Here is a 24,353-nt window from a genome sequence, read left to right as displayed (position 1 = left end):
CCATCCTTCCCTCCCTGATCTTCCTTGCTTATCCACAGGGGACCTCAGGAGGTCCCCTGTGCTAGCAAGGTCCTCTTCCCAGGCTGGGAGCTCCAGAATGCTCAGGGCTGGTGCTCACATCTGGGGTCATGTTCTCAGGAAGAAGGCTTGTCAAGGTCTGGGGCATCCAAAGGAGACAGACGGGAACTGGGTCCCCAACAGGGCTGCTGTGCTGAACAGTGTCATCTCCGTGAATGGCGCCCTCTGGAGGTGTGCAGTGCATTGTTTGGTGTGGCTAGAGGCGCTGGTTGGAGGCAAAGGAAGGCCCGGGGTCCCTGTGGCCCCCCCAGGGAGAGTTGGAGGGAGAGGCTGGTTTTAGCTCAGTGGACAGAAGAGTTTCCTTCAAGGCCCAGTTGCCCTGGTGAAAGCTGCAGTCCCCAGGGAGAGAGGAAGGTGAAGGTTCATGCAAGCTGAAGGTTCTAGGGGAGGCACCCAGCACCCCTGCCCCATGTGAAGGTGTGGTGGGCAGGGCCACCTTGTGATAGCCTAGGTACCTAAGCCTTTAGTGACCTGGGGGTCTCAGCCCATAGCTGCCCCTCCTAAAGCTCCTGCTCCATACGGTGCCTGGGGTGACCCTGGGGACTCACCTGACAGCCTGTCTGCTCCTGCCTCCCAGCTCTAGCATTCCACGACAGTGTCCCTGGTCCTCTTGCTGGAGCTCCAAAGCCATCAGCAGCTGGTGTCTCAGGTCCAGCTGCAGGTGGAGGGTCACACATCTGGAGCCCGTAGTGATAATAGCTGGGCACCCCCTTGGAGCTGTGTCCCTTGTGTACAAGCCAGGGCACAGGTCTGTGCTGGGCTGGCAGCTGGGCCCCTGGCTGGGCTTTTCACAGCTGGTGGAGCCAGCCTGCTTTATCAGAATCTGCAGGCACTCCTGTGCCTGGGGGCAGGGAGGGCCCTCTCCAGGGGCTCAGTGCTGCCTTCAGCCCTCCCCCCAGCAGGTGGAATGCTCCCTGGCCCACCTGGAGCAGGAGGGGCACCAGCTGCAGGAGTCCCAGGGACAGGAGTGGAGGAGGCCAGACCAGGACGCAGAAGACAAATCGGAGTGCCCGGTCGTGGGGGAGGGGCCTAGTGGCAAGAGGTCCTCCGGTAGGATCCGCTACTGCAGACAGAAGTGGAAAAGGCCAGCCGTGTTTGGACCAGAGGAGCCAACAGCCCCTTGGCCCAGAGCCCTCCTCTAAGTGGGTGCGTGGCAGGGCCCTGAACACTGGCCCTGCCTTATACTTCATTCTCTGGTCTTCATTCTTGGAGCAGCAGCTGGGGAGGGAGGGCAGTGCAAAGATTTCTGTGCAGCCCAGGGAGGAACACCCCCACCCCCCAACATTTGGGAAGACCTTGCCATGACCCAGCCGACTCCCCTCCTGGATCAGATGGGAAAACAAAGCCCCGAGGGTGGGGAAGAACTCATTCAGGGTCAAAACAGTGTGATCTGGAGGCTGTGAGGAGACCCCGGGATGTGTACCCGCAGGAGATGCTGGTGTCAGGCCTGAAGGGCCAGGAGCAGCGATGGGATGGGGACAGGGCCCAGGCACTTCAGGGCCTGGGTGGAGTCTTAACCCCTGCCCAGGCTCAGGATGCGACCTTGCTGCAGGGCAGCTGCTGATGCTCGCCCAGGTGGCCCAAGACAGCCGGCAGGGTCGGCCCCACAGGGAGTCCAGGGTGCCAACTGAGCCAGCCTGTGCCCACCTGTGCCAGGGGGCAGAGAAGCAGGGGAGTCTAGGCCCTGTCCTTGGGGGATTCCGAAGTCAGGTGAGGAGCTCTAGGGACACCATGGGAAAGAGAATGTCCAGGAGGGACAGATTGGAGCAGGGCCTCGACATAGCACAACTCTAGCACACGCCATTCACCTTGTGGTCCCAGAAAAAGAGCACCCTTTGGTAGTGCGCATCCTGGTACTGTCCAGTGTTAAACCATCTGGTCCAGAACCAAAGCCTGGAGTTCGGAGAAGCCTCTGTGGGCTGGGGTCGGAGGAGGCCTCCTGGAAGAGTTGCGTCCCAGAGCATGAGGAAAGCAGGGGCTCTGGTGGAGCGGGCTCACAGGTAAAGACCTGGCAGCTAGCCTGAGCAGACTGATCCCAGCCACGTGAGCCCCACAGTCCTGGTGGATGCTAAGCCATGACTGGGTGGAGTGGGGGGTCTTCACAGGTGAACAGGAGACTTGGAAGAGCTAGGCAGAAGTGCCAATGACCAGTGGTCCGCTTAGAGCAGCCGTCCTAGCGGCCTCAAGGAGAGCAGGTGTCGGAGGGCCCCGTGCAGGCCCCAGAGGCAAAGCACCAAGGCTGCGTGCGGGTAGGGCGGGGTTGCCATCAGTGCTGGGGGTGGCCCCTAGCCAGGAGACATGGCAAGTGGCTGCTCAAGCCCACCCTCAGGTTGTCCAAGCTGGAGTGGGTGTCCTGCTCCCACACTGGGTGAGATGACCCTGTAAGCAGGAGGTGGGCTAGCCTCTGTCTCCAGCTGGAATAGTCCAGAGCCCCAAACCCTGAACCATGGGGCCAAAGCCAGGCTCCCTTCCCCAGGTATCAACACTCCTGGTTGTCCCATTTTGGCCCTTTTAGGGGAGCATGTGGGAAATCTTAAAGCTTCAACAAGTCCTGTCTCGGGCGCCTGGGTGGCTCAGATGGTTAAGTGTCTGCCTTCAGCTCAGGTCATGAACCCAGGGTCCTGGGATCAAGTCCCATGTCCGGCTCCCTGCTCAGCGGGGAGCCTCCTTCTCCCTCTCCCGCTCCCCCTGCTTGTGCTGTCAAATAAATAAATAAATAAAATCTTAAAAAAACCAAACAAACAAGTCCTGTCTCTGCCACACATGGCCAAGCCCCCGCTGCTGGCCCAGGGCCAGCCTGGTGGGGCGGGGGGAGGTGAGATGACCTTAGCTGCCGGGCTGCTAAGGATGTCAGGATGCTTGGGAGCGGAAGTGCCCAGGACAGAGGCTCTGTGTGTGTAGGGGCCACGGAGGAGGCATCTCTGCCCCAGTCCCCATCCCAAGCAGTGAGACATAGTGAGGACATCTGTGCAACTTGGAAAGAAACCGTTGAAAATGGGTTGGGGCTATCTGGGGCCCATGCGGTGTTCAGACTGCTCCGTTTCTACTAGCACCCTCCAGGCCCAGGAGGTACCAGCGCCCCTGCAGGGAAAGCTGGAGGAAGAATCACATCAGAAGGTGGCCAAGTCCTGGAAGGCATGCGAGCACCAGGTGGCATTTGCCCTGAACTTTAAAGAGGAGCTGCAGAGCTGCCAGAGATAGAGTGAGGCCTGGCGTCCCCCGCTGGGTGCCCTCTGTCCGCCTTCCTCCCCCTCCCCACAGGCCCCTCCTCCTCGCTCTCTTCCCCGCTGCCCAGTCTCCCCTACTGCAGGCCAGTTAGTCAATTTCTGCTCTTAGGATGGCCCCTAGCTTTACCCTACACTTCCTCCCTTTCTCCTGCTTCTTCCTCATTATGCTGCACCCAGCCACTGACCCACTCATCCATCCATCCATCCATCCATCCATCCATTCAGCATACATTCACTGAACATCCACTACGTGTCTGGCCCTTTTCTGTGCACAGGAGAACCACAGTCAGATCAGACCACTCCTTGTCCCCAAAAGCTTGTGGTTTGGGGCCACACAATCATCAAGTGAGCAATTACAATATGCCCGCTGAGGGGAGAGGCACTGTGGGAGTTGGGAAGGGGGGCAGCAGATGGGTACATCCTCCACATTGAGGGGATTTCTGAGCCTCTGAACTGTCACGGAAGGATGAACAGGAGAAGGAATGAAGGGCATTTCAGCAAGAGGGAGGAGCACATGCAAAGGCCCAAAGATGAGAGGTGTGGAGGTGGGGCAGTGCTGTGAGCAGTCTCAGGCCCAGCTGAGAAGTAGAGGGGGTGAAGGGGTAAAATGTGCCACAGGCCAGAGCAAGGGGGGCAGAGAAAGGGCTGGGGTGTCTGGGGCCCTGTCCACCAGACCTGAACTCCAGTTTGGGGACCGCCTCCTTCCGGCTGGTGCCCTCCCTTAGCCTCCAGGGCAAATGTTTGTGTGTACAAGCAGACTGGTGGACACACACCCACCCACACCCCCAGAGACACATGCATGCTCCCAGATGTGCACACACAGACACAGAGAAACAGAGTCATCAAGGAGGTGGCTGGGAGATGCAGGGATGGAGAGTTGCGAGGACCCAGGATGGGGGCGTGCTCTGCCGCAGTGAGGCTGATCTGTTGATCCGGCTGGAAGGAGTGTGAGAAGGTCTCAGCAGCCTTGGGCCTTGTAAAATGTGGGGTTGGTCTGAATCAGTGTATCTTGAACTGGGGTCCAGAGCTTTGCTCTGAGAGGGCTGTTAGTTCCTCAAGGAAGCAAATTTGCAGCGATTGCAACTGCGCATTTGTACAGAAAGAAATCTCAAGTTTTTGTCTGTTTCTCAACCCAGACCCCTGAGGGTCGGGGGTTGTCTCCTCAGGGCCTGGAGAGAGACTCTACGCTTTCTGGGGTGTGCACACTAGTCAAGATGGGGGTCTGCAGTGGACAATGTCAGTGAGAAAGCAGGGCTCACAGTGCCGGAGGGTGAGCAGTGCTGCCGAGACCTTCTCTCTGCCTCAGGGCAGATTCAGGTGCCCGGAAGGAAGTGGTGCAGAGTGGGCCCTATGCAAACAACATGCAAAGGATCCAGAAACCGGTGTCCCCGTGGGCCCCAACTCTAGGGCCTTCCAGTCCTCTGCTTCTCAGGGACAGCAAAGGCCATTTCTCTCCAGTCCCCAGGGAGGCCTGCCCAGGACTCACCTTCTGTGAGCAAGTGGGTGCCCCGGGCTCTGCACCTGTCCAGGGAGGGTGGCCTAGAATTCCGTGCTGGGTCATGGGCAGGAGTCCTGTGGGGAGCAACCGATTGGTCAAAGTCACAGCAGGGCAGAGGCTCTCAGGGAGACTGGGCAACAGCTGGCTGGCAAGAGGGTGTGAGGGGCTCCCAGGGCCTCCAGCACCCTCCACCTCCATCCCATCCCCCACCTCAAGCTCCTTCTATACTGACCCCTTCTGGGGTTTTACCTCAGTCTGTCTTCCTCCAATCCTGATCCCAGGATCCTGTGCTCTTCACTGTCCCCACATTAGTGGTTAAGATTGTAGGTTCCGGAGCCTGAATACCAGGCACAAATCCTGCCTCCACAGTCTACTGGCTACGTGACCTTGGGCAAGTTACTCTCCCTCTCTGGGCCTCATCTGTAAACAAACAAGGAAACAGACACCAAGAACAGTTCCAGTTCTCCAGCAGCTGAGCAGGAGGGTTCAAGCCGGCAAGCACGGAAAAGGCTGAGAGCCGGGTCGAAACGCAGTCACGACAGGTTCGCTCCGATCAGTACACGCTTCCCGCTGCTGCAGGCAAGGCCGCCTGGAGGCGAGAGACCCCCTTCCAGTCAGGGTCCTGCTGGGGCCAGGGGCCTGCCGCCCGGGGTTCCATCTCAGCCCCCCTCTGTGGTAGTGTGCTAGGGCTGCCCTGACAAAGCGCGAAGTACCACCACCGGGTGTGTATGTGTGTGTGTGTGTAAGCAACAGACCCTTCCTGTCTCGCAGCTCGGGAGGCTGGAAGTCTGAGACAAGGTGCCGGCGGGGGGGTTCCTTCTGAGGGCTGTTGGGGGGCACCTGTGCCTGCCTCTCCCGGGCTTCTGTGTGGCCGCAGTCCCTGCTGTTCCTTGGCTTGTGGAAGCATCACCCCAACCTCTGCCTTCCTGTTCACAAGGCGCTCTCTGTGTTGTGTGTGTGTGCATGTGTGCGTGCCCAAATTTCCCTTTTAGAAGAACACCCGTCAGATTAGATTAGGGCTCTCTCTAATGGCTTCATGTCACCTTGATTACCTCTGCAAAGACCTTATCTCTAAATAAGGTCACATTCTGAGGTACTAGGAGTAAAACACAAACATAGCTTTTTTAGGGGGGGAGTATACAGTTCAATCCATAATGCCTCTCAATTTGCTTCCTGCTACCTTCCTGTTGGGTGGGTTGGGTATGTCTTGAGATCTTGGGAACCCAGCTGTTGTGTCTTGCTCTTCCCCTCATTTAACCCCAGGCCCCTGACACGGCTGTAGAAAGACTGGAGGAGCCACAGGAGGGGCCGCTGTGAGGAGGGGTGGGCACTGCTCAGTAAGCCCCCAGGCAGGCTAGGGTCCAGGCTGGAGATCAAGCTCCTGTCTACAGGCCAGGCCCTGCCCAGACCCAAGAGCCTGTGTGTGTTTATGGGCACAAGAGGATGGGGTGGGGGGACGGTCCCCTCAGATGGACGCGACAGAGCAAGATGCAGGCTCTGGGGAAGAAAAACCAGATGGCTGCCAGGATCCAGAGGTGGAAGGTGGGGAGGAGCTGGAGGCTGCCTGCGGGGCCCTCAGGTCCGCGTGGCCTGGGCCTGCTCATAGCCCAGAACAAGAAGGAGAACCTGGACAGTCCAGTCAGCCTAGAAGGGAGGCCAGTGTCCCTGAATCCTAGCCGCCCATCCTCTGCCCACAGGTGTAGGCCACGGCAGAGCCCCCAGCAAGCCCCCAGCATCTGCACAGGGCAGGTGAGCTCCGCTCCACCCTCAGCTCCCCTGAGGAGGCCCGGGGATGGCACCTGCTGAGTGGGCACCAGGCAAGCCCACTCCCCTCAGCCTCCAGCCACACAGCCTGTTGGGGAGGCCCTTGTGGAATCCTCCCTGGGCCTCTCAGGCGGGGAGGACAGGGTTCCTAAGGACACAGATGAGGCTGTGGCCTGGTGGCCCTGGCTATCTTGGCTCAGCTCTTCATCTGTACACTGGGAGTGGTGTCGGCAGTACTTAGGGGTTCTGATCCTCACTGATCCCATGACCCTCTTCGGTTTACCCAGTGGGTCACTGTCCCTGGGTCACATTATGTCCAGCTCGTAAGAATTGGGCCTATGCCCCAGCTGAGGGGCCCCCTGGCCTTGGGCGGGCTAATGGTGCTCAGAATGGGGTGGGGATGAAGGGACAGATCTTGCTGTCCCACCAGGCCCCAGGAGCTGCCAGAGCCAAAGCTGGCAAAGGAGCCAAGTAGTGTTGAGGGTGGGCGCCACCAGAGGTAGAGGGGAGAGCTCGGGGGCAGGCAGGGCAGGAGCTGCTCCAGCTCCCACAGGAGGTAAAAGCTGGTTGGGGTCCTGGCTGCCCTCCCTCAGATCAATGTGGGGGCAGGGCTAGAGGTGGGGCCTCCCAGGCAAAGGAGAAGACTCTGATCCACCTTTGCTGTGTGGACTGGGCCCTCTAAGACCACACTGGGCCCTGATGACCAGGGACTGGAGGAGCTGAGACCAAGGCCACCTGGGGAGGTGAAGGCAGGGCTGAATTCAGGAGGCATGGAGGGTAGGGTGCCTGGCCTGTTGGAACCAGGGAGTTGGGATCAGGGTGTGCTCACTGAGGGTCAAGAGCAGAGCCTAGGGGTGCCTGGGTGGCTCAGTCGTTAAGCATCTGCCTTCGGCTCAGGTCATGATCCCAGAGTCCTGGGATAGAGCCCCGCCTCGGGCTCCCTGCTCAGCGGGAAGCTTGCTTCTCCCTCTCCCACTCCCCCTGCTTGTGTTCCCTCTCTTTCTGTATCTCTCTCTGTCAAATAAATAAAATCTTTTTTTTTTTAAAAAAAGAGCAGAGCCTAGACCCATCCCGGGCTGGAGCACCAGGCGGTCCTGCCCCTGCACTGTGGCTTCCCAGTCAATGCAAAGTGCATCAGGGCTAAGGCTTTGCAGGCCAGGGACCTGCATGCGGGGAGACGGGAGGATCTGGAGATGGGGAGGTTTTGGAGACCTGGCCTGATCTCAAGAGCCCTTAGGCTGGGTGGTGTAGCTTATAGGGAGCACTGAGGGACTATCACCCATTTGCATTTTTGGATTCAGGGGAATCTGTAGTCACCTGTACGGTGTAGAGGAGCAGAATGAGGCCATCCTGCTCCCTCCCCCAACTGCTGTTCTATCAGCCTCTCCCAGCACCTGACGGCCATTATGCCCCTTGTTTGGGTCAAGGCAGAGTCCCAGGCAGGCCCCTGTGAGAATGGGGCTCTGAAACCAGAGTCGGGTGATGTCCTAAAGCACCAGATCAGGTTAGGAGCCAATGACCCCCTCTCCCCGCCCCCCCCTTTCCCAGCCTTCCCTGAAGGAGGTGGGCTTGGAGCTGGCCCGGATGTGTGCTGAGCTCCAGAAAATCTGGGACCCAGAGCTGGAGGGGCTCAGCAGCCGGCCCCAGAGGGTGCCCAGAACCTGGTGTTCAGCACCTCCGTCTCTGTGCTTCTGCCGGGCCTGCATGCCCAGGGGGCCCACGGTCCCCTATGCCCAATCCCCTGTGCCCCTGACCTGCCCTTCGCAGACTTGGTCAAACCCCTCTCCACCTCTCACTGCTTCTTTCCCCCCTCCCCAAGGTGGCAGAGAGCCGTGCCAAGAAGCTGAGGGTAGAGCAGCAGTGGTAGAAAAGTGAGGACCATGGAGTGAGGGGCACCTGGATCTGAGGGGCTCTGCAGGGAGGAACCCCCTTCCCTCACAGAGGGGCTCACAGCTCTCCCCCCTCCCATAAGGATTTGGGATAGACAGGAGAGGGTATTTGGGGACATGCTAAGAGAGCCCTGTCATCCCCTGGGTGGGGGGGACACAGTGCCAGGCCTGGGACTTGATGTATCTCCTGGTCTGCCTTCTCCTCTCTGAGGAGGGGAGCACAGGGGAAGAAGCAGGAGGAGCATGGCGAGGAGTTAGGACATCTGGGTTCCTGGGCCTGGGGTCACGAAAGAAAGGAGGGTGGCCTTCAGAGCCAAGAAGTCCTGTGCTCGCATCAGCTCCACCACGGACCAGCTCAGTGAGCAATGAGCAAGTCTGCCTTCTCGAGGCCTCAGTCTCCTCATCTGTAAAATGGGGATACCACCTTACCTACCTCAGAGGATCATGTGAGGATTACATGAGACGGTGCGCCTGGCTCCGTGCCTGCTGCCTGGTCCCCCTGAGTTTCCCCTGGGGTCCAGTTAGGGTGAGTCAGTACTAAAGTCATAAAACCATGGAGGTGTGCCCAAGACCACCTGCATGTAGGGCTTTAGTCACAAAGTCTATTTATCCAGTATTTCATCAACAAGGCATTATTTACAATTAATAAACTCAGGAAACAATGTGCTGTAATATGCAGCTGCCAATGATAGACAATGTAGCATGTTCCACTGCCCGGAGCAGCTCCTGCTTTATACTTGAATACCATGGAGGTCCTCATCTTTCTGACCCTGCATGGAGGAACCTCATGGGATGCGGACTTCTATCTTTTGCCTCAACTGCTCTCTGGGGACCCCTTAGAGAATGGGGTCAACTCCAAGAGTTCTGACCCTCAGGCTGAGAACAGGGTCCCCAGAGGGCAGGAGCCGGTGCAGCTCTGAGCATCAGTACTCTAGCACTGGGAGGGCAGGAACCTCCAGCCACCTCTCAACCCCTGAAGGTAACAGCTGGGGACTCTCCAGAGAAGCAAGCAGAGTGACCCCTGCCTCCCTGTGAGACCCAGGCCCAGTTTCTCTCTCTGCCTTGTCTCCCCATCTGCAAGCTGGGGGTGGGGGTGGAAACAGGCCCAGAGGGTCCTTCCAGCTTGGGCCTTTGCTAATTCTGAATGGATTTCTCAGCTCGCCTCCCCTTTCCTGGGTAGAGCTGGAGTTACTCCACACCTGGTACCTGCCCTGCCTCTCTGCCCTCTATGGGCTCAGCTGCTGCTTCATCTGTCCCCAGATGTCAGACAAAGCCCAAGAGCCAGGGAGGAGAGGTCTGAGAAAAGCTGGCAACCAGGGCAGCGCCCCGACTGGGGGAGAAAGGTGGTGTGGAGACTGAGGCCTAGAGTGTCACTCTGCCACACAAGAGACTGAGGTCCGCCCTTTGCCCACAGTGAGCTGACAGCAGACTGACAGGCTTTAGGAACCAAGGGTGGGCAAGGACTCCCTGGGGAGAGGGGAGGCCTGTATGGCTATGCCTTTAGCCCCCCATGCCAGGGTTTCTGTCAGACCTGAGCCACGGGACCTGTCACAGGTGGCTGCAGTCAGAGGCCTCCCTGTCCCCTGCCTGCCATAGAGGGCCTGAAATGCCCTTGTTGGCACAAGGTTCCTGACTCTCAGTGGATGAGGCCACCTGCCCTTTCCCAGGGGGGACCCTGTGGCTAGGAGTAGAGCTGGGCAGGGAGTGGCCAGTGGGGTTCTGGGGTCCTTGTGGGGCTTGTTGGTCCATTCATCGCTTTGGTGCCAGCAGAATGATGACCACGGGCCTTCTGTCTTGCTGGTGAAGGCCTTGGGCACTGGACTTTAGACTTTTCAAAGTGAGTTCTGATTCACTTGTGATCTATAGATCACTCTATAGTCCCCATTTTACAGATAGGGAAACTGCCCAGACAAGGGCAGTAACGTGCCCAAAGTCATACAGCAAAACAGCAGCTAAACCCCCTGATTCCCCTAACCTGTCCCAGAAAGGTGATTTCTCGTTTCTGAGCTTGATAGAATGGCCATCTTCAATGGCCACAGGCAAGGCTGACTTAGAGTTAACCTCCCTCGAGGTCACCTGACCATTTTTCTCTTTCTGAACTTCCTTCCCTACCCTGCTGTGTGTTTCCTTGCCCTACAGAGCTCTGTCAGCTGGGCCATGTGCTTCCAAAATCGGAACCCTACTCAGCTCCGTCACTCTACTTAACTTTCTCCATCTACTGACTTAACTGAAGCAGAGTTCTGCAGAGGGGGAATCTGGCAGGGTGGAAGGACAGAACACCTCTGAGATTGTTTCTCAGTGTCGTTTCTGCAAAATGTTCTCTGCCCTCGCTGCCATTCACACCACTGCAGTGGGGGCTGCCGAGTTCTCAGTGGATGGGTCCAGCACTGGGTCCTGAGCCCAGCTGAGCCAATGGCCCCTTCCTGATCACTAGACTTGAGACAAAATCGTAGTCTCTCCAGGGCTGAAGACTGGACACAGAGAGAACTTGGGAACTGTCAACTGCTGTTTTTCACGGCAGAAAAAGCTTAATTTCAGTGAGAGCAAATGGAGCCGACAATTCCCAGGAAGTGGAATTGGGATGGCGAGATTTTGGTTCAGCCCAGGAGGTCTCTTGTATGGAAAAGACATAAACTTGACCTCTGGGATGGTCATGTCGCCTTGCTCTGTGGCCGGGGCAGCAGGGCGAGCTGGTCTTCAGACGGAGAGGAGTACGTTCCATTGGCAGCGCTTGCTGAGGCCAGCCCCAGGTTCCACTGTCCTTGGGGTCCTCCACACCCGGAAAATAAATCCCTCTCCTTTCTGCTTACATGGGCCTGAGTGGTTTGGGTCCCCTGCCAAGGACCCAGTGCGCTCCAAACCAGAGTGCTGCCCTCCCGGAGGGCCCTCCCTTCAGGCCAGGCACCACCCTCCACCGGCTCACTCCCGCAGACCGGCTCCTGTTTGCTTTCTGCCACAGAGGGCGACCCCGCCACCCGTTGGCCTTCTTGTCTGTCCCTGTGTCCCAGCTGCTGCCGGGCTTTGTACCTCACTCTTTCCAAGCGCAGCAGGGCCCCCCACTCGTCCCGGTCCTGCCTCTCTGGTCGGTTCCTTCTTCCCTTCCCTCCGGTGGTGATTCCGAACCTTCTTTCAGAAGCCGCAAGCCACCAACTCTCCTTTCCTTCCGGGCAGGGACTGTCAGGCGAAGGCGCAGTCGGCGTCCGGGCTTCCCTCCCCGCACCGCGCTTGGTCGCCCCGCCCCCTCACTCCCATTGGCTATGTGGAGGGCACGTGACCAGCCCTGACCAATGAGGTGGGGGGAGGTTACGGCGGGGAGCCGGGACGGCGTCTCTGGAGCACCTTGGGGCTGCTAGTGGCCGGCAGGTGACTCCCGGCCGTGCAGAGAGCAAGGGGGACATGGGCAGAACGGAGACTTGGGACAACTAAACACACCCTCCAACCTCTGCTTCCTTCTGTCACCGGGCTAGCTCGCCCCCGCCCCTCACTGAAGGGAGGCACATGCGGGAGAGGTTAGGGCAGCTGATTAGAGTCCATTCCCAGCCGTGCCATTCACTAGATGTGTGACTTCGAGCACATTTCTGCTCTTTAGTTTCTTCATCTGTAAAATGAACAAAGTCACTGCCTCATAGGGGTGTGGGTGGAGTGGAAATGAGACATTGTGTGTAGAATGCTTAGCAGTTGTGGGGAGGGCAGACTTTGGGCTCTGTCGCCACTGAATTAGAAGCCCTGCAAGCTCTTCTCACTAGCTAAAGAACTCAGGCTAGTTACTCAACTTCTCTGTGCCTCAGTTTCCTCATCTGTAAAATGGGGATAATAGTCTCATCTCATAAATGTGTAGAGGATCCAAGGAGTTAATTCACGCAAAGAACTTAAACAGCACACACCAGCCTTCAGAAATTTGCTCTCAGGTCTCCTGGGGGCATCCTTGGCAGTTCCTCTGGGGTACAAACCTAGGAGCAGAATTGCTGGGCATGTGTCACTTTACTAGGTAATGCCAAAATGTTTTCCAAAGTGGTTAGACTAATTTACACTCCCTGGCAGTCTGTGAGAGTTCCCATTGCTATCCATCCTTGCCAAAACCTGGCATTGTAAGACTAAAGTTTGTGCCAATCTGATGGTGTGGAATGGCTTTCTGCACATTTCCTTGATCACAATGAGGTCCAGCCATTTGTATTTCCTCTTCTACAAAACACCTGTTCATGACTTTGCCCCCTCTCCCCAGCCCTTCTTTTTGCCCCCCCCCCTTTCTTAAGATTTTATTTTTTGACAGAGAGAGCACAGCAGGGGGAGCAGCAGGCAGAGGAAGAGGGAGAAGCAGGCTCTCTGAGCAGGGAGCCCGATTCGGGGCTCAATCCCAGGACTCTGAGATCAGGACCTGAGCCGAAGGCAGATGCTTAACCAACTGAACCATCCAGGAGTCTGCTTCCCCCCCACCCCAGTTTGTCATTTTAAATACCAGTATCTTTTGGTAAACTCTTTTGGAGAGTCTAATTTGAGAAATTCTTCCCTTGCTCAAGGTCTTTAAGATATTCTTCTGTATTTTCTTGTTAATTTGAAATGGGACGGAATTGCAGTGGCCTGGCACTTTGTTCTTCCTAGATTCTCCAGGTCTGTCAGGAGCCTTACGCATCTGCCACTTTCTCCCCCAGCATTCCCCTGCAGTCACAGTGCACTGTTTCCACCTTGGAGGTCTCTGGACCCAGCTTCTCTTCATCTCTGCTAGGCTAGGCCTGCTGCGGCTCCACGTGGCAGCTCCCTGCTGTGTCACAGGAAGCTGTCAGATGTGATACCAACTACTGGTTACCAGTTATTAAAGGACTGGGGGTGCCTGGCTGGCTCAGTCAGTAGAGCAGGCAACCCTTGATCTCAGGGTTGTGGGTTTGAGCCCCACGTTGGGTGTAGAGATTATTTTTTGAAAATGCACTACAAAGGTGCTTGGGTGGCTCAGTTGGTTAAGCGTGATCCTGGGGTCCTGGGATCGAGCCCCGAGTTGGGCTCCCTGCTCTGCGGGGAGTCTGCTCCTCCCTCTCCCCCCACTTCTGCTCTCTTTCTCTCTTGCTCAAATCAATCAATAAAATCTTAAAAAACAAAACACTAAAGGACTGTTCATTTCTTTCAAAAGGTGTTTAGAAATCAGTGAGAGAAGCTCAAGACTGTCCCAGTGTCTCCCTCATCTGCTAGCACTTCCAAACGGCAAAGAGGTCCCCATCTGCCTGCCTCAGAGGGCTGCATGGACAGGTGAGGCATGTGTTGTTGTGGAAGAGGGCAGCTATAGATCCCCCTTGCTTTCCCTCCCTGCCTATTTCTTTTGGTTGCACCAAAACTGGGTTGTAGCCATAGGGTGTGTATCATGGCAGAAAAAAAGGCTGAGCACTCTGGGGTCTCGCTGCCCACTGGGAGAGTCACAGAAAGCACCCAAGAGACCTGCTTGTGTGAAGAGGTAGAGGTTTATTGAAATATAAACATTCGAGAACATGTAAGATAGAAAATAACCACCACATATACAGACACTTGCTGCAAGAGGACGTCTGAGGTATTTATCACTGCCTAGGCTACCCATGTGCTAGAACATTTTCCTGGTCAGAGTACACATAGACGGGGGGGGGGGGCGGGGGGGGGGGGGAGCCCAGAGCGGCCCTGGCCCACAGCCTGCCCTGTGCCCTTCAGGGAAAGCTTCTCTTGCCCGGGGCCCTGCTCCTGGGACACCTGCTGGCATCCCCTCTCTTGGGCTTTCAAGCTGCGTGGGGAAGGGGAGAGGATCCAATGACCAGAAAGCCACAGTGCACTGTCCCTGCGTCCTCTGGCTGGGAAGAGTCCATCCTTCGTGACCAAACCCCTGAGAAAGACACACTGGCCAAATGTTGCGACACTTTCAAGTGGGCCCAGCGCCAGCCAACTGGGCTCCTCCCTGGCACCAGATCCCAGACGCCCTTCTCTGCCCACCACCTGCGCTTACCTGGTGGGTAAGGTGGGAAGGCTCCTGAGGCCAGAAGAGGGTCAGACCCCAGTGGATGGGGCTGTGTGAGGGTGTGAGAGCGAGTGTGTGGAAGCCTGGGGAGGGGAGCGAGAAGATGAAGTCCAGCAGAGCTGCAGCTTACCAGGCTGAGGTAGCTGTTTTGTGCTCAAGCTTTTGATTTCCTTTTCCTTTCGTAGACAGGGCCGAATGCTAGCCACACCAGGGCTCCCGCCAGCGATGTGGCCTGTCACCACCAGAGCCTGATGATGTCACGGTGGTGTTCTATGAGCTCTGCAGGGTGTACTCAATGAGAGGGGAGCCCTGTGTGACAGCCACTCATCTTTCCAACATGGGAGCAACCTGCTCCAGCCCAGGGTCCCAGAGGAGGACGGAGTTCACAGCATCCCCTTATCCCCTGGGGCAGCTCAGCCTCTCTGGCCTGCCCCTACCCTGAGATGGGAATGCTGAGTGAAGGGCAACTGTTCTGTCCCCACCCTGGGGAGCCAGGGAGGGGTGTGAGACAAGCCTTGCTCCGGCAGGAAATGGGTCAGGGGCCATCTCCTGAACTGTGTGGTCTCAGGACCCAACCTTCATGAGCATGGGCCTCTCATTCCACCGCTTCCCCCGCCACTGTGATCCCTGAGTCATCTCTCCTGCCTGCCTCCCCGCCTCCTCACTGGGGTCTTAGCGAAGGGCCGGAGGGGCTGGGGTACCAAATGTTTGCTCGGCTTTGGGGGTGATCTGCTTTCATTTCTTTGGTGCTACAGTAACAACAATAAAAATTAAAAACAAAAAAGTCAGCAAAACACATATAAAAAAGATTTCAGAGATGCAAATACTTCCTGAAGAATCAAACATCAACAATTACAAATCTGAGGTATTTCAATGAACCTGACATCAGCAGGTTTGGGGATGCCGGGGCTGAGGTGGCCCCATGAGAAGGGACGGCCCAAGGGACAAGTGGGCTGTTCTTGGGAGAGCTGGCCAACAAGGGCGGGTGAGGGCGTGAGGTCTGGGAGGGCCAGAAAATGGTCCGTGTGAAATGGGTGCCAGGGCCTGCCTGGGCAGCCCCCTGAGGCTCTGCCTCTCCCTCAGCAGGTACCCGGTAAGCCCTGGGACTTGAGGACTGCCCTCGTGTGCCCCTTTTCCTGGGACCACTAAAAGGGGAGTATGGGGCCCTGAGGACTGCTTCAAGACTTGGATTTGAGGGACCCACACCCCTGGAACCAAACATGGTAGTCAAGGCGGGTTAGGAGGGCCCCATCCCATGCTCAGCAGAGAAAGGCCGTGAAGGCATGGTCTTGGCCCCTAGCAGCCCCACGTGGGAGTTAAAGATTGGAGGACTGAGCAGGGGAAGAGGCCAGTGACCCTGGGGTCCTGACAGAAGGCAGGGGAAGGGCAATAAATTAAAGGGGAAGGGCTGTGGAGGGCCTCCAGCCCTGTGCTGGCTTACAGATTGTCGATACACTGTGCCCAGGACAGGAGGTGGCCTGGGAACCCGGGAGGAAGCTGGACGCCCGCAGACCCCGCCCGGTTCTCCAGGGCGATCCCTGATTGGACAACGCTGCCCTGTCCTGCCCCTGTAGCCTCTCCCTGTCCCCAGAGTACAGCAGGACCTGAACGGAGCCTGGACAGACGGACACGTCCAAACTCTCAACATCTGGCCAAATGGTGTTTGACATGGGCTCCGTGAGATGAGGTAAATTCTGTGCATCAACCTCCTTCACCCTCGACAGGAGAGTGGGGCGTGGGGAGCTGGGTCCTGCCCCTCAGAGGGACCAGCTGGTGGAGGGCTCGGCGCTGGGGGTGCCCCGGGACGAGGTAGGACTCGGCGAGCAGTGGGAGCTGCTGCTGCCGCTGGCGCTGCCACCCAGGCTCTGGGGGGCGGGCCCCGCGATGAGGTGGACCACGGGCTTCTGGGCAAACAGCACACCTGGCGGGGGGGGGGAGGTGCGAGTGTGAGCAGCTGAGGAGACACGGGCAGGCGTGCTCTGTCCCCGCAAGCGTGCGCTGCCTGACCCAGCGCGGGGCTGCGCTCCTCCGCACCCCGCGCTGGCCGCCGCCCAGAGTCCCGAATACCTTCCCCTTTTGGGTGCTCATGGGCCGGCGAGGGGGCAGAGGTAAACCATGCTTTTGAGGGGACACAACCAGTGCTCTGCGGGCGCCGCTCCCTTCTCCGGCGGGTGGTGGGAACAAAGAGAAGGTCAGAAGGCAAGGGCGAGCAGGTCAGGAAAGGCTCCGGGGGAGAGAGCAGGCCTGGGCGTGCAGAAAGAGCGGCCGGAGGAAGGGCCGGCGTGCCAGGCAGAGCTGTGACAGAGCCGCAGCGGGGGCCCAGCAGCGTGCACTCAGGGCCGGCAGAGACGGGAGGCCTGTGTGCCTCTCAGGAGGCGCGTCTTACCCTGCACTGTGCTGACGGTGACGCCCCTGGAGGTGTTACGGGGAGGGACAAGATGAGATCTGTGTCTTACAATGCTCTCTGTGGGGCTGGGAGAACAGGGGCGACGGAGGCCTGCAAGGAAGCCACTCCCACAGCGGGGAGAGGCCCAAACCAGTAGCGGCAAGAGACGGGGAGAGAGCAGAGTAGCGGGGTGCGCTCGGCTCTGGGGGCTCCCAGGAACAATTTCCTGGTCCCTGGCCTGCGTGACTTGCACACCCACTGACAAAGGGCACAGGTGGGATGGGGACTGAGGCAGGTGAGGTCTGGGGAACTTTCACCTCTCTTCTGACTGCTCCCCATTCTGAGAGAAGAAGGTGTGATCTCCTCCTTTCTCCCGAGAGAGAGAGAGGATTATCAGCTCCAGACACGGATCCCCTCCTTCCCTGCTTTCTCTGTGGACCCCCTCACAGCCCCCAAGCCTCCTAGGCCACCGAACACCACCAGATGGCAAAGGGCACCTAGGCCTTGCCTGCTGGCTCGCCTGGTCTCCTCGAGGGGCCCCCGGTGTCAGGCAGAGACTTCTGAATGTGGCCTCCGAAGCACCGGCCATGCGGTGACTGGCAGGCAACTTGGCATCACTGCTTCTCTGCAGGCTGCCTCCAGGAGCTCTGTCCCTTCCCTGGATGCAATCCTGATGCCCACCGCTGGTGGCCCAGCAGAGATCCAGAGCATGAGGCCTGCAGTGTGGTGCCCCAACGGGGCCCAGCCCCCAGAACAGGAACATTCAAAGGGACAGAACATGCCCTGAGGAAATGCCCCCAGTGTGACGGAATGTGCAGCTTTAAGCCCCTCCACCGGGCACCTCCCGAGCCCTCTGTCCAACATGAGGTTAGCATGCCTGGGCTCTCCGGCCCCCACTCATCAAGCTGCTCTTAGTAAGAGTTGGCTGGGCTCATGCCGAAACTCACACCTAAACCAAAGCAATGGGGGTGGGGAAAGGGCTGGTTTCCAGCATTTGGAAAGACTCGGTAGAGGTGCTAAACCAACCAGCCAACAAACAAACCACTGCCCAACCAGACTGAGAAGGACAACTGAGAAGGACAACTGTGAAGGACTGGGCGAAATCCTACAAACAGGGGCTGCTTCTGCCGTACTCAGATTCCTCTGCCTGCATGTCAGTCCTTGGTCCATTTTAAAGAAAGGGAATGACAGGCGGTGTTTAGGGAGAGCGGGCTAGAGCCGGTCCGAGGAGAGCGATATGTCACAGGTGGCTTATGACATGATGTTCAGGGCATGGGCAGCTTCACACTAAAGGATGGTTGTAATTAACGAGCCAGCCATTGGTCCAAAAGGGTCAGACGGAGGGTTTCTATTGTTCTGTCAAAGCTGGGGGGATCTGTCATCCAGTTAGCAACCCTCAGCTTCTGGCCGGAAAAACCACTTAACCTTTGGAACCTTGAGACTACGTGCAAGAAAGCCAGCCCTGGGAAGGGGGTTCAGGTGGGAGGGTGACCAGCAGGGCGAGCCAGGACCGGCACGCGTGGACCTCCCTTGGAGCTCCAAGAGCCTCACCTGCATACGTGGTCCCGTCGATGTCCACAGACATGTTGATGCTCCCGATGCTGCCCGCGGCCAGGTTTAGCGCTGCAGCCGAGGCCTCTGCTCTGTCTTCTGCTGGGGACAAGGGAGAGAGCGGGCCTGGTCAGGCCTCCCGGCACTGCAATGTCCTCTCGGAGACTCTCCCACTCTCCTGGACTGGCCACAGCTGGCCGAGGCCTCCCACTTCTAGAAAGCATCCGTACAACCTTCTCCTGAGCGTCAGGTCTGGCAAGAGAACCCAGACTTGCCAATGTCCTATTACTTGCTTTCCCCATTTTCCGCTGAGCCACTTACTTCCCCCGCTTCCTCTGTTGTCCAAGGAAAGGGATCCCAGGCAGCAAAGCACTGACCCTGGCTCTGGGCGGTGCACCGACACCTGCAGCACGTCTCGGCCAACCCTAACTAAGCACCTACCGGCCCATTGGGCTGGGGAACCGGACATGAGGAAGCCCCAGTCACTACCTCTGAGAACCTGCCTTTCCTGCTCCTCCGCTTCAGCGGGCTGGGTCCTCAAGGAGAGGGTTTGCCTGCCCAGTGTGTGGCCCGGCACCTGTGACCCATTTCAACCTGACCATCTGTGAAAGCCGCAGGTGCTGGGACCCGGGGCCTCTGCCTGGCTCACCCCAGACTCCGCCCTTTCACCATGCAGCCAAGAATTCTTCTGGATGAGCTGTTTTTCTCTTAGTGTCTGGCTTGTGCAGGACCAGGGGCACCGGCCCTGAGAGGCGCACAGAGCAGAGCTGTTGCCGCCAGCATCCTTCTGCTCCTCACCTGGGGACAGGGGGGCAGGGAGTGCTGCCTGCGAATACGCACAGCTCCCTTCACACCTGACTTCTTCCCATCACATGCTTGCTCAAGTTTGTTCTGCGACAGTGTCAAGGGCAAGAACCGCAAAGAAAGTGTGGGGGCAGGGGGAGGAGGGAACAAGGGGCATGGAGTGTGTGATTCAGGAGAGGAGAAGGCAGGGCACCTGAAAAACGAGGAGGGGGAGGGAAGGATGTCAACGATGTTACCAAACTTGTATTTCCTCTTTTCCCCTGGTTCCGGAGGGTCACAGGCAGCCTGGCCTGAGGCACTCAGGCCCCTCGTGGAGGCTTGGGGATGGAGGGGCTACCTTCTGCCCAGAGCCCAGAGCCCAGCTCTACATCCGGGGAGGCGCTGGGGGGAAGGCTGAGCCCTTTCATTTAGACAGATCAAAAGGCTGGTGAGGAAGAGGAGCACAGCAGCTGTCCCTGAGGGCCTCTGGCCCCTCCTCCTTGGACGCCTCTTTTTTGCCAGAGAACAGGGTGCTGCCTAAGGCAATTTTTGGTCAGCTTGGTGAGCTGAGATCCCAGTGGCCACAGAAGCACCATGTGACTTTCTGGCCTTGAGACCGTTCTGGGATGTGAACCCCAGTCCCAGGATGTGAACGGGCCCTGGAGGGGAGCCCAGGTCGGCACCCAGCAGGAGGGGAGGCCCTGCCCAGGGGCCTGGCGCTCACCCCTGCCATTGATCCTGATCTTCATGGGCAGCTGCCGTGCCACGCTGAACAGGCTGCGCTGGAAGGCCTGCTGTACCAGGCGCTGCTCCTCCTCCGACAGCCTGGACGCCTTCTTCTCAGGGGGCTCCCCCGACTCCAGCCGCTCCCGCAGCTGTTCCAGCGCGGCCGTCCGGGTACCGGCCTGCTGGCCTGCCAAGGCCACGGGCACAGCCAGGCGATTTGGCACGGGCACTGTCGTCACCGGGACGCCATCACCTGGCAAAGGCACAAGAGCTGGACTGATTCACAATCCCCCGCCCCCGCACCTGACAGTGGGCTCTGCCACCCCCGCCCCGCCCACCCTCCTCCCCGCGGGGCCCTACAGACCTTTCCTGAGAGTGGTTGCGGGGGGTACCCGAGGGCTGCTGGCATTGGCGCCACTGCTGGAGCCCAGCCCGAGGATGGGGAAGCGGATCTTGGGTGGGGAGAGAAGGGCAGGGGCCCCGGCGGTGGCGGCAGCAGGCGAGTAGCCCAGGAGGGAGGAGCTGTAGCTGGGCCGCCGGCCCTCCCTCCGGTTGCCGTCGATGGCGGCCTGGAGCTCGGCCGGGGAGCTCAAGGCTTTCTTCTCACACTCATAGGCATAGAGATACTTCATGTACCTGGAGGGAAGGAAGGAAAGGAGGAGAATAGTCCAGAACGGTACCAGAGGCCACCCAGTTTAAGTTTATGGGTCTCTGTGGGACAGGCCTCTGGGACACAGGATCACTTGGCAGAAGAGAAAGGTCCAGGGTGGCCAGATGCCCTGCCCCAGGCCCCTCTAGCTGCTACTCAACACTGTACCAAACTCTGCTCCAAATGGAGGCACCGTTCCTTAAGAGAAAAAAAGAACATCGTCACTCATGTTTCATGTTTGTTTTGGCACCGTTTTAGGTGCCATTTAGAAATGTTTTTGCAATGTCTTCCTGGCTCCTGGATGCCCGCACCATTCTGAGTCAGGCTGGTCAGGTAGGAGCACTGTTTCCTGTCCCTCTTTGCATCACATGTCCCAAGAAGCAATTCTCTACCCAAGAACCTTGAGAGAAGGACTGCTGTACTGATTACAGCTCCGTCCCCAACTTCTGCTGGAACAGTTCCAAAGATAAAGCCCTTCTCCTTTTCAGCATTCTGCCTCGCTGATGCTCATTCCATATTCTCCAGAGAGCAACAACTAGTGTGTGCCAACGAATAGATTCCCCTCAGCCCTCATTCTCTGATGCTACTCTTGGTTCCCCTGCTCCTAGGACCCCCATAATTAACTCAAATGATGACAAAAATAGGTCCCAAATCCCAGGTCCTCTGTTGCCGGGCAAGCAGAGTGTCGGGTAGGAAGGTCTAGGCTTAGGGTGGAGGTGCCGTGTGGGAGATAATGTCCTGGAAAGAGTGGCTACGGGGCCAGAAGCCCAGAGGTGAATCTCAGCTCTACTACTACTAGCTGATATGGCCTTGATCAAACCACTGAACCTCTGAGACTCAATTTCTGTTTCCTGAAGAATGAGACAGCACCTACCTCACAGGGTTGATGGTGAGGTCTGAAAGAAACAGAATGGCAAAGTAACCTAGGCAGACACTTGGGAAATGGTGGCTCTCATGATCACTTAGGTGTAGAAAGGGATTCATCTCAGAAAGCTCCTGGCTGCATTGGGAATTCCTCCCATCTTGCCCACTGTATGTGGAATTTCCTTCCTTCCTCTCCTCTAGGTTAAAACATCCCCTTTCTCCCAGCCTCAGCTTCCTTTCCCTAAGGCCCCGGCCACTCACTGGGTCCTCAGGGTAAAGGCGGCGCTGGTGATTGATGTGGGCAGGTTCAGGCCTTTGGTGATCTCCCGCCAGATCTTCTTGTTGATGATCTCCACCAGGCCCCCCTTCTCTGTCACCAGCTTATACAGCATATACAGGTCCAGGATCTGCTTGGCCATGATGGGGATTCGGTTGATGGGGGTCCCTGTGATTGTCCAAATAGAGAAACAGAGGGTTGTGTCATCAAGCAGAGAAAGAAGACATATGCATGTGCCCAGCTTTTGCAGAGTTGGAAATATGTTCACGAATCTGCTTTAATCTGACTCAAATTCCCAAAGCTGGAAGCTATCAAGACTAGCTGCCAGTGCTCCTTGGGATGAGCAGAAAGACAGGTCTGACTCAGAGGCTTTGTGGGCTTGCTTAAAACATGAGCCTCTGGCTCTGTCTTCCCATCTGTAAATAAGAGGGCTGCACTAGGTGGCTTCAAAGTTGGGTTTTTGTTTTGTTTTGTTTTTGGCGAGCAGGATGAGTCCAGATTCTTTCCTAATGATGTGGCAACTCACAGCCCTCTGGGGCCTTCAGAAGCCACTTGAGCGGTTCCACCACCCACCTGCACAGCTCCGCTGCACTCTGTAACAGTACCGCCTGCTTCCTCCTCTCCTGCGGCAGGACAGAGAGATGTTTTCTCTCCTGTGTCCCCACTGAGTCAAAGGGGCTGCTGGACACACACAGGTCTCCAGGGGGATGAAAAGCCACTGAACGACTCTCCCCACTAATCGCTCCACCCCTCCCTGGCCTCTGAAAGTGGGAGGGTCAGAGCAGCTTCCGCCACTGGCCCCGAAGGGAAGTGAGAGGAGCAGGGACTTGATTAGGAAGCCTGGCACCAGGCAGGAAGGCCCACTAATGAGCACCAGGGGACGGCAGGGAGGGCGGGCCCAGGGTCCTTCCACAGGCCGCTGGGATGCTCGGCAGGAGGCGTGATGGATGACTGTCATTTGGCAGCCTCAGGATTAATGATCTGGAGGTCAGAGGGGAGAATTCCACAGGGAAGGGTCACCGTCCGGGGCAGGGTATGAGACTTGTTGCCTTTTGATGGCAAACTCCTTTTACTGTACACAGGCTGCTCTCCTCTGCCTCGGCCCCCTCCCACCGCCCAGGCTTGCCGAGGTCTCGCTGACTGCCTGGTGGGCGGTGAGCCAGCCTGATTTTCGAGCAGTGCTGTTTGTTTCAGCTCCTCCTGCTTCTTTCCCCTCAAGTAATGGCATTTTCTTCCCAGCCCTGAAATGCTGGCCTCAACAACTCTTTCACAGGGTAATTCAAGCAAGAGAATGGAGCAAAGGGTCCCATGAAGAGCAAGCAGTATGAACATGGTGGGGGGGGGGTGCTGTGTGGCAGCAGTGTGAGAAGGGGGCATGAGGTCTTCGAGAACTCTGTCTTGGTCAGCTGGTCCTCGGAGGGTCAAACACAAAGGGGTCATAGCGTTAGATCCAAAGATACACACGTAAAAATAGCACAGGACTGTGGGTACCCTGCCAAGACACGCAGCTTGTGTTGGTTAACTTTTCCTCCCTGTGCTGCTCTGGACAATAAATCTGATTCCTGACATAAGCACAAGAGCCTGGTCTGGCAGAACTGGTCTCCTGGTAGGACCAGGGCCAAGGTCCACCTCCTTCTGGAGGCCTGTCTGCCCGAGCACACTCATGGTCCAGGCCAGTTTGCATCCTCATGGCATCACCTGGAGACTCTGGAAGGACCACTCTCAAGGTCCCCTCACATTTCCAGAAGCTTCTAGGACATCTCCACAGTGACCTGTTCACTTCCAAGTCAGAATGTTCACACTGAGCTCACCGTTATCCCCAAAGCCAGCCCCTCCTTTCTCACCACTTCCTCTTCTTCCAGCAACACCATTGTCCTCTGAGGTCTCAGGCAGCACTGGCCCCTCTTTGTTCCCCATCGCCCACCCTGAGGTGGTTAGGAGGCTCCACTGATTCTTCCTTGGAGGCGCCTCTTGGACGTATCTTCCTTTCCGCCCACGGTGGCCTCTTACCCACGCGCTCCACCTGCGCACTGCGGCCACCACGATGCTCGCATCCTTGTTCCACACCACAGACCCTGACGCCTGCCCAGTCTCATCACCCGGGTCCCCCACACCCCTTAAAAGATTGCCTGTGAAGTATTTCAAGCATCCCGACGACGCACTCTCTCACTCTTTAGCTGGGTCTCCTCATGACCCTCCCCAGACCAGGCTCATTTCTACTCTACTCTCTGCTTTGTGCTTTCCCTCATCAAGCCTAACGTGACCTGCCTCCGCTCAAATCCTCTACACATTGGCCTTCAGGAAGAATCTTCTAACTATCCCAGTTCAGGGGGATTTCTTCTCTCTCAGAATTCCTATTACAAGCCCTACAAGCTCAGCAGGTAATTAGTCTCTAATCGTTTTACGTACATTCACCTGGCATCCTAGGAGGACTGTAAGCTCCGTGAAGGCAGAGAGAGACTGCTTCCCCCTCACCATGCCCTTAAGAATTATAGTGTTTAACAGATTAAACTGTCGTGCAGATGGGGGAAAAAAAAGGTTTCTCACAGTCAAAGCAACCAGCTATGGGTTACCCAACTGGGACCCTCTGACGCATTTCTGTCATGCTTGTGGTATGCCCGCCAGACCTGTCACCAGCATCACGTGTCTGATGCTGACAGCCCTGAGCAGAAGTCACCTTCTCCTCTCAGGTC

General features: G+C 57.5%; 2 protein-coding genes across 6 annotated transcripts in view; both read right to left on the bottom strand.

Annotated features, from left to right (window-relative positions):
• CLK3 (CDC like kinase 3) overlaps positions 1–11,655 on the bottom strand; it is a 29,462-nt gene extending 17,807 nt beyond the window's left edge. For 2 of the 4 annotated variants that reach the window (XM_032417208.1, XM_032417210.1), the window contains exons 1-4: positions 11,484–11,655; positions 5,053–5,223; positions 4,792–4,877; positions 627–1,141 (exon numbers count right to left, since the gene is read on the bottom strand). In XM_032417208.1, the coding sequence (XP_032273099.1) occupies positions 627–755 (129 nt within the window). In that variant the 5' untranslated portion in view covers positions 756–1,141; positions 4,792–4,877; positions 5,053–5,223; positions 11,484–11,655. The remainder of the gene's footprint in view (positions 1–626; positions 1,142–4,791; positions 4,878–5,052; positions 5,224–11,483) is intronic. The other 2 variants (XM_032417213.1, XM_032417209.1) reach the window with 2 other exon arrangements.
• A 2,496-nt stretch (positions 11,656–14,151) lies between these two features.
• Positions 14,152–24,353, bottom strand: part of ARID3B (AT-rich interaction domain 3B) — a 67,553-nt gene continuing 57,351 nt past the window's right edge. For both annotated transcript variants that reach the window (XM_032417451.1, XM_032417450.1), the window contains exons 5-9: positions 21,645–21,828; positions 20,235–20,506; positions 19,869–20,123; positions 18,362–18,460; positions 14,152–16,345 (exon numbers count right to left, since the gene is read on the bottom strand). In XM_032417451.1, coding sequence (XP_032273342.1) covers positions 16,182–16,345; positions 18,362–18,460; positions 19,869–20,123; positions 20,235–20,506; positions 21,645–21,828 — 974 coding nt within the window. In that variant the 3' untranslated portion in view covers positions 14,152–16,181. The remainder of the gene's footprint in view (positions 16,346–18,361; positions 18,461–19,868; positions 20,124–20,234; positions 20,507–21,644; positions 21,829–24,353) is intronic.

This window comes from Phoca vitulina, unplaced genomic scaffold (assembly GCF_004348235.1).
Source record: "Phoca vitulina isolate PV1807 unplaced genomic scaffold, GSC_HSeal_1.0 scaffold20, whole genome shotgun sequence".
Taxonomy (NCBI): Eukaryota; Metazoa; Chordata; class Mammalia; order Carnivora; family Phocidae; genus Phoca; species Phoca vitulina.
The sequence above is the reverse complement of the archived record's forward strand: the minus strand, read 5'-3'. Positions and strand labels throughout refer to the sequence as shown.